The sequence below is a fragment of the Temnothorax curvispinosus genome, unplaced genomic scaffold, assembly GCF_003070985.1.
Source record: "Temnothorax curvispinosus isolate PA1 unplaced genomic scaffold, ASM307098v1 QBEX01016011.1, whole genome shotgun sequence".
NCBI classification, from domain to species: domain Eukaryota; kingdom Metazoa; phylum Arthropoda; class Insecta; order Hymenoptera; family Formicidae; genus Temnothorax; species Temnothorax curvispinosus.
This window is the reverse complement of record NW_020225791.1, coordinates 93,887-101,688: the sequence shown is the minus strand read 5'-3', so window position 1 is coordinate 101,688 and position 7,802 is coordinate 93,887. Positions and strand designations below refer to the sequence as shown.

Here is a 7,802-nt window from a genome sequence, read left to right as displayed (position 1 = left end):
GAGAAAGGGGAGGTCGTGTGACGGATTTCTGAGACGGAAGACGGAAAAGCGCGCCTCGGCGCGGATACTCACGCCCGATATCTCCCGGCAGCTGTCCTCGAAATTTTTCTTACTCAAATTCGCAACCAAATAACTGATCTGTGACAAAGTAAAAGACAACGAGTCCAGGTTCATAGTTCCATGAATACGACCTCGAAAGCTTCAAACGCGTTTGAAGCTTTCTTCGGTATCCACGAGTTGCCGCCGCCGCCGTCGCCGCCGACGTCGCCGCTGCCGTTGCTGCCGATGCCGCCGCCGTCGCCGCTGCCGCCGCTCCTGCTGCTGCTGCCGCTGCCGCTGCCCCGGGTTCTCGCCTCCACGTTAAAAGCACGAAAGTTACATTGGCGCAATCCTACGGCCAACATCGGGATTGATATTATTGGGGTACGGATTTCACAGCAACGTCATGGCGAGCACAACACGGACGATGGGGGAGAGGGCTCACGAAAAACACACACGTAACCAGCCGTTCGGCTCGTGGATCAGTGTCCGTCCTCTTCGGCCGTCAGCGAATTCGTAGAATCCGACCCAGTTCTCGTTGCCGATCCGCACGTCGATATCGATACCGCGCGCACAGAGCGGGCACACTATTGTTCGCCGAGTTCGCAAACTACACTGAGTTGACCGAGTATCGTCGCCGACGGTGCGCCGCCTCCTCGCGGTCCGATTCCTCCATGATGGTGTGAGAGAACTGTAAGAGGATGTTACGGAGTTCTCGTGCGAGATGTGCGCTCGTCGAAGGTGGCCCAAGTGGTCCAAGTCCAAGGCGGTCTAACGACGGTAACGACGCGCTGTGCTATATCTTTCTTTCTCTTTCTCTGTCACACCAACCCGGACCCGCTGAAACGCAATATGGCACCCAATATTAGTACATATGTAACCCGTCGGTAACCGTTCGTCGACGAACGAGGTTGCGAGCGGGCGCGTTACCTTTTCCGAAATGCGGTATATTTCTCGCGCGATACGTTTCTTATCTTATTCGGGTGTAATGGTATCGCTCTTCTACCGAAAACCAACGGTACCGTCACCTTCGTCAACGAGATCGTCTCGGATCGTCTGCACCAACTCGTAGCCATGCACAGATGCACGATCATGCACGATGCACTGCAAGAGTGCCAAGCCATTTGCACACGAAGCTGCACGAACCTGCACGAAACTGCCCGAGTGCCCGAACGAGACGTGGTTTGTCGTTTCATGTGACCTGGACTTCGCGCTGATTGGCTGTTGGTTTAGGCCCGGTCTACAATGGATGTCGTAAGTCGGAGTCGAAAGAAATTGACCAATCACAATCTATTATTCTCCTTGCGGTCGAAGAATAATGAACTGTGATTGGTCAATTTCTTACGACTCCGACTTCCGACATCCATTGTAGACCGGGCATTAGACTATCGGCTACGTTCCGACATCCGACTCCAACATACAACTGATTGTAGACCGGGCCTTAGACATTCTGAGTATTTTTTAAATAAATAATGACTGCTTAAGAAATCTTAAAAAAATTATTTAAAATTTTGTCTTTATTATTTTGCACTCTTATTTGAACAATTTGAACCTTTTTGTAATGGTCGCGTTCAGCAGATAGCCAGATACAACTGTTGAGTTCGTCTTATCAATACACTGCGTTGATTGGTTGGTTCTAAAAGTAAGAGCCAATAACGTTCGACTGCTACTCAGCGGCTTGGTCTGCTGAACGCGCCCAACGATATGAAAGCAGATATACAAAAAGATGTGCAAAACTAAACTTGAGATTAGTTTTCTTTATTTTGATTGATAATTTTAATCCAATCTCAATCCCAAATCCCAATCCGTAATGTGATACGGGTTTTAATTAAATTGACCAATTGGATGCGATGTGAATACTCCATAAGTCATGCGCGCTTGGTCCGGTCGTCCGGTCCATGAATCGAACCGCACTACGGTGGTTATAAGAGTTAGGTTAGGAATCCGTTTGTGCTGTGTGGCAGTTTACGATAAAGTGGCGAGCTATAAAAAAAACCAATAATTTAACTAATTAAATTACAGGATGCTCAATAACGTGAGGAGATGTCTGACAGTCTCAGTTAGGACTCGTGGGAAATTATTAATACGATCGATCCACGAGAATGTCCTGTCGCCCGTGCTCCATTCTCGCGCGAACGCTCGACGTTCGAATAATGCGGTCTACAAACGTTTTTACTGTCAAGCTACGATCGACGAGCAAAATCTAAAGAGCATCGATTTGAAGAATCAACAGGACAAGTTGGACCAGCAGAAGTTGGATGACGTTCTGTCTGATCCCGAGAACAAGAAGCGCTTTCAAATATTAGAGTTGGAACTGGACGTCTTGCGGCACAATGCTGAGAGAGTTCCTGACAATATTGAGCCATCGGACTGGCTGTTGTTGTTAAACTCGCCGACCAAGACGAGAAGAAAGTCAGTATTTCATTCCCTATTTCTTTTTTCTTTTATTTGAATTTATCTTTGATTTGACTGATATTAATCGGGACCACGGTTTTTCCACTGTACAGAAGGTACCTGGAGTTTTTGTGGCGTAATGAGAGAGCATCGGAAAATGAAAAGGCGAAGAAAGCGTTGAAGAAGGCCGAAGCGCTCGCTAAAAAAGAAGCGGAGTTGGCCGACGACACCGGTGAAATGAAATATGGGCTCCTGCATAACACTCTATTTATGCGTATATACGAGACGACTATAAACCGCTTCTACAATGGCAAATTGCTCCAGAGTATGATGTTCGAACCGAAGTTAGTGTTCGATTGCGGTTACGACGACGACATGAACCATCGCGAGATACACAATTGCGCCAAGCAGCTGTCTCTGGCGTTCGCCAGCAATCGCCTCCACGCAGATCCCATGTGCCTTTACTTCTGTAATTTTAACAAAGACGGATTACTTAAGCGTTACCTTCATCAAAACATACCCACATTGATGAACGATGATTTTCCGGTGACAGTAACGTCCCAATCTTATTTAGACTTATTTCCAAAGAATCAGTTGGTGTATCTCACGCCACACTGTAGAGTGAATCTAAATGAATATGATCCAGACGCGGTTTATATCATAGGTGCATTGGTAGACAAGGTAAACTGACAAGATATATCCCTTCTTTTTGTGTGCGCGAATATTCTTTTTTTTTTTTTTTTATTAAATTAGATTGTCGTCTGTTTATAGACTAATTCGCAGCCGTTGTCACTGGCAAAAGCTAAGAGGGAAGGTATCAGCATGGCCAAATTTCCTATAGACACATATCTCGACTGGGGTGCTAGCTCATCAAAGAATCTCACGCTCGACCAGTGTACCAGGATAATGTTGGACTTGAGACATACGAGGGATTGGAATAAGGCACTATCGAACAATGTGCCAACCAGAAAATTGAGGAATGCCAGAGAAAATAGCTTACGACAGAAACTGTATAAGTCCATATCCTCAGATACATATAAAATTGAGGAACCAGCTGAAGTGCCGTTAAAAGACTTTACCTTTGGAAGTAGGAAAATTAAGAATTAATGTTCTTTAATCGTTGTATATAATTAGACTACGGCAAATTTATATAAAAACATAACGAAAAGCAGCAGCTTGTTAATTACCTCCCTCTGTGTTATATTCTATTATTAAAATTGGAACATTATAATGATAGAACTTTATAAAATTTTCTAACATAATAAAATTTCATTAATTTATAATATAATTGTAAGATTGAGATTGAAGTTGGATAGAAATGGACATAACACATATGAAAATCAGTCATGTCTCTCGGTTTGACAAAGAATTCCAGATTTTCAGTTGTACTGCCGTTACGTTGGTTTAGGAGACATGTGTGCTTCATCGTGTTTTTTTGCGTTGCGTCGTTGTTACGGGAATGCAGAATTTCAAGCAGCAGTAAAAAAATCCGCGCCCGGGATTCGGCGAGACGGATCACAGAAGGTATCTTGCGTGCTTATAACTGCGATAAAACTCGCAGGGAAGTCAGGACGCGGACCTTCGACAGGAACCGCAACCTGCAAGACGTTTCGGCGCCAACGAGCCCGCAGCCCGGATTTCCGTTTCGGGTGATCTGTCGCAAATTGATAATTGGATTATATAGATTAAAGATTTCTCTCCTGCAGCCTCCTGCTTGCATCATATTTAGTCACATTTTTTTGTTTAATTGTTAAAATGCCTTTATTTTGATTTTACTTTTTATCCGGTGTTATGCGCCTCCGTAAATATTTGTTTTAGATCTCCCACCTTAGATCTTGAATTAAAACTACCGCGTTTATTCGATTTACGTGCAAAAAAGGTAAGCGGAAAAAGAGCAGAAATTGTCGTTTAGCACTGAGAAAGGAGTAATTAAATGTTAAAAATGGCATTAATGCAAATTGCATCTTCATTAAATATCATTTTGTTATATTTCCTCTGGGAAATTTTATTGCTTTTATATTTAAAATTAAATGCCATAATGGTTAATGGCTTGATAGAACGATCTGCTGTATACCTATAGTTATAGTAAGAGGAACGCACTGCTCAGTACTGAGCATTGAGGATTAATGATAACTCAGGATTATTGATCGCAATAAACTTGGTTTTTTGATTATACAATTTGTTTTTTAACATATCAGGCATTCGTTTTGTGGTGGCCGCGCGCGCCTCTACCAAGATAGCAACACATATAACCACGTTTTCTCGCGAGCGCTCGACCGCGCCGACTAAATATATAAACAAATTCGACAATAATCATTGCCCTGGACCCCTATTCTGTAACTCTAACGACAGTGTCGGTATCGTTATGTCGTCGTTGCGCAGCTTTTTTTTCATATAGTATACCTGCGCAACGACAACGTAACGATACCGACACTATCGTTACGAGTTACAGAATAGGGGTCCTGATCGATACTCTCACCGACGATCTCATCGGACGACAAGAGTTAGGCGGGCATATATAGTGGAGTGGTGTGCAATTAACAGATTAAAAAAAAACTATTCGTTTCTTTGTTCAACATAAGCTTGAAGTACGTACTTCAAACTTATCTTGAACAAAGAAACGGATAGTTTTTTTTAAATTGCATATTAGCTTATTAGTAATAAATAAAATAAATTAAATGTGCTTTTTTCTTTACCCATATATACATATGTATTTTAAAGCAACATTAACTAACAATAAATAAAATTTAAATCTTGACTTCTTGTACCACCTGATAGTTTCATGAGCTTTTTTACATAAGCATAATAATAATAATAATAATAATAATAATAATAATAATAAGTTGATTTTATTTTATATACATAAAAGTTAATTTTTTTAATCATTCAAAACAGACCGTCATGTGCCACGCATGCGCAAACGTCTCCTCAGACTGACGGCTGACGCCATATTGGTTTTCTTGACTTCATTCGAGTCACGTTTTCATCTATGCTTTTGGATAGGAGTGCTCACTGCTCCAGACCTGTTTATACGACCGGGCTCATACATAACACACGGTTTCGAATTCTATTTCCCACGTAATTTGAACGATTATTTTAATGCGACAATTATAGTGATTATAAAAAATTACAAATATGGCAGGAGGGAAAAATAGTCAAACTGGATTTCAGCCGGTAAAACGATATTACAGAGAATATTGGAAATTAATAAAGCGATATTGTTTCATGTATTTACGATCTAACCTATTTCGTAATTTGATATTTTGCAAGGATTCCGACGTTCATATCACTTTCGAGGAACAGCAGAAGATTAATAAGTTTGCAAGACAAAATGCTAAGTTGGAGGACTATAAGGAAGAACTTAGAGTAAAGCAGGTAATTCAAGTTACTTTAGTTTAAAAGGATTAAAGAGCGATTCTTTCGTCCTCACTGAGTTGACCTTATTTGGTCATGCAAAAGCTTCGCATGCACCATGAGCGATAACTGTTTATTTGCATTTGACAGAACGAATTGAAGAATTTGGAGGATGCTTCCGACGAACTCGCTCTTATGGATGACGATGTAAAAATACCGTATTTTATTGGAGAAGTGTTCATCTATCATTGCCTGGAGAAGACGCAGGTGATTAAATGGCAATAATTATGACTGCGATGATTCTTGACATCATCTATGTCTTAAATAAATATTTTAATTCAGTACTTCCTAAGATTTGTAATTCTAGGCATTGACTTGAAGTATATCGGCGTTTTTTAAGCCTATTACCTTCCTTTTTCTATCTCTAAGAGAAAGGAAGGTAACAGGCGTGAACGTAATTCCCAGGCCAATGATCATTAAATCAAGAATTACAAATCACTGTTTTAATTCATGCTTTCAACTACCTAATCAATATTAACAAAAGCTATTTTTTTTTAGAGCTCTTTGGAAGATGCTAAAAGTAAGAAAAAAGAAGAGATTGCGAGATTAGAAGGCAAATGTGTAGATTTGAAGACTATCATGACTGAATTAAAAACACAATTGTATGCAAAGTTTGGTAGTCGTATAAATTTGGAATCCGAAGAATCGGATTAATATTCTTATTGAGACGCATTGATTACCATTTAATATTAAAAATACATTTATTACATTATTGATATTTGCCGATGTAATTTTGTTCATTTAAATTATAATTAATAAATAATTGTTTGTAGATTTATATTGCTATATCTCTATGACGCAATTTCTCCTGAGAAGCTTAATGTAGTGTAAAGTAAGATTTTTAAATATTTCCTGCAAATATATAACAAGTAAAGCCTTTTTTTTTTAAGAGTTATTTTGATTGATGCTTCTTGATTGAAGATTTCCGAGTTCTGGAGTTACAGTGTTACAGTTCATTTAGAATCTGACGGGATACAGATTACAATAATTTATAAATTTCCAAATACTTGTTACATATACTTCTTTTAATTGCTTCAATAACTGTATGTTGAAATTATATCTTTATAAAAGGGCTGATTAGTCCCAATAAATATTCTTCACACCAAGTAATGTCTTGACTTTATAAAGGTTCCTTTAATAAGTAATTTTGATTTTTTTTGTATTATAAATCTACATGACTTCTTAATAGTAGATAAAATAATGATAGTGAAGAATTATTTAAATATATGCTAAGTGATATGATCAAGAATTAAATTTAGATCTTTTGCTAAATTTCTACAATAGGGACAACAAAAAAGTAGAGTAGAACTTTTCAATTTGTCGTTGAAACTAATTATTTCTTTGATATGTCCAAGTTATCAATTATTTGCATTAAAAAATAAATAAAAGATAAATTTTATAAATACTGGTTAATATAATAAAACTGATCACACAGCGTTGCCAAAGCTAATTAACTAAAATTATCAGTGGAACTGAGCCTAAAGATTAAGTAACACAGACTAAATATTGCATAGGATGGAACTGAAATTTGGATATTTGCCAGTTTGCTCTCATTAGCAGTACAGAAACGATTGAGAACGCATTTAGTAATTTCTCGTTTTACTGCATTTCCTGGAAATAAATTTATAACATTTGTTATAATTATGCACTATATACATTTGTTATATAATTATTTGATAATTAAAATATTACAGTAATTGCTGTAATCTTAATTGCATAATAATGCTATAATACAAACGTGATATTATATATAATATATTCCAAAATTTTTATTGAAAAAAAAAAATTAAAAATAAATGAAATAAATTAATAAGTAAAGTAAATAATTTCTTAATATATATATTAATACTTATATATATTGCACGTAATTAGAATATTAAGGCAATCAAGTGCGAACTTGTAAAAAATCGGTTTCAAGATTTTGAGAAGTAAAAAACTCTTGTCGAATTAATCAT

General features: G+C 38.2%; 3 protein-coding genes across 4 annotated transcripts in view; 2 read left to right on the top strand and 1 right to left on the bottom strand.

Annotated features, from left to right (window-relative positions):
• Window positions 1-194, bottom strand: part of LOC112466261 (CCR4-NOT transcription complex subunit 1) — an 11,309-nt gene extending 11,115 nt beyond the window's left edge. The window contains exon 1 of one of the 2 annotated variants that reach the window (XM_025034273.1): window positions 73-194. In XM_025034273.1, the coding sequence (XP_024890041.1) occupies window positions 73-174 (102 nt within the window). In that variant the 5' untranslated portion in view covers window positions 175-194. The remainder of the gene's footprint in view (window positions 1-72) is intronic. The other variant, XM_025034274.1, reaches the window with a different exon arrangement.
• Window positions 195-1,939: 1,745 nt separating this feature from the next.
• On the top strand, window positions 1,940-3,605 carry LOC112466238 (mitochondrial ribonuclease P protein 1 homolog). The gene is made up of 4 exons (XM_025034232.1): window positions 1,940-1,974; window positions 2,062-2,451; window positions 2,547-3,114; window positions 3,205-3,605. The coding sequence occupies exons 2-4, from the start codon at window positions 2,063-2,065 to the stop codon at window positions 3,538-3,540; spliced, it is 1,293 nt and encodes a 430-aa protein (XP_024890000.1). The 5' UTR covers window positions 1,940-1,974; window position 2,062; the 3' UTR covers window positions 3,541-3,605.
• A 1,829-nt stretch (window positions 3,606-5,434) lies between these two features.
• Window positions 5,435-6,953, top strand: LOC112466242 (prefoldin subunit 4). The gene is made up of 4 exons (XM_025034237.1): window positions 5,435-5,607; window positions 5,704-5,808; window positions 5,938-6,054; window positions 6,346-6,953. Exons 1-4 carry the CDS (start codon window positions 5,569-5,571, stop codon window positions 6,499-6,501), a joined length of 417 nt encoding a protein of 138 aa, XP_024890005.1. The 5' UTR covers window positions 5,435-5,568; the 3' UTR covers window positions 6,502-6,953.
• The last annotated feature ends 849 nt before the right edge of the window (window positions 6,954-7,802 follow it).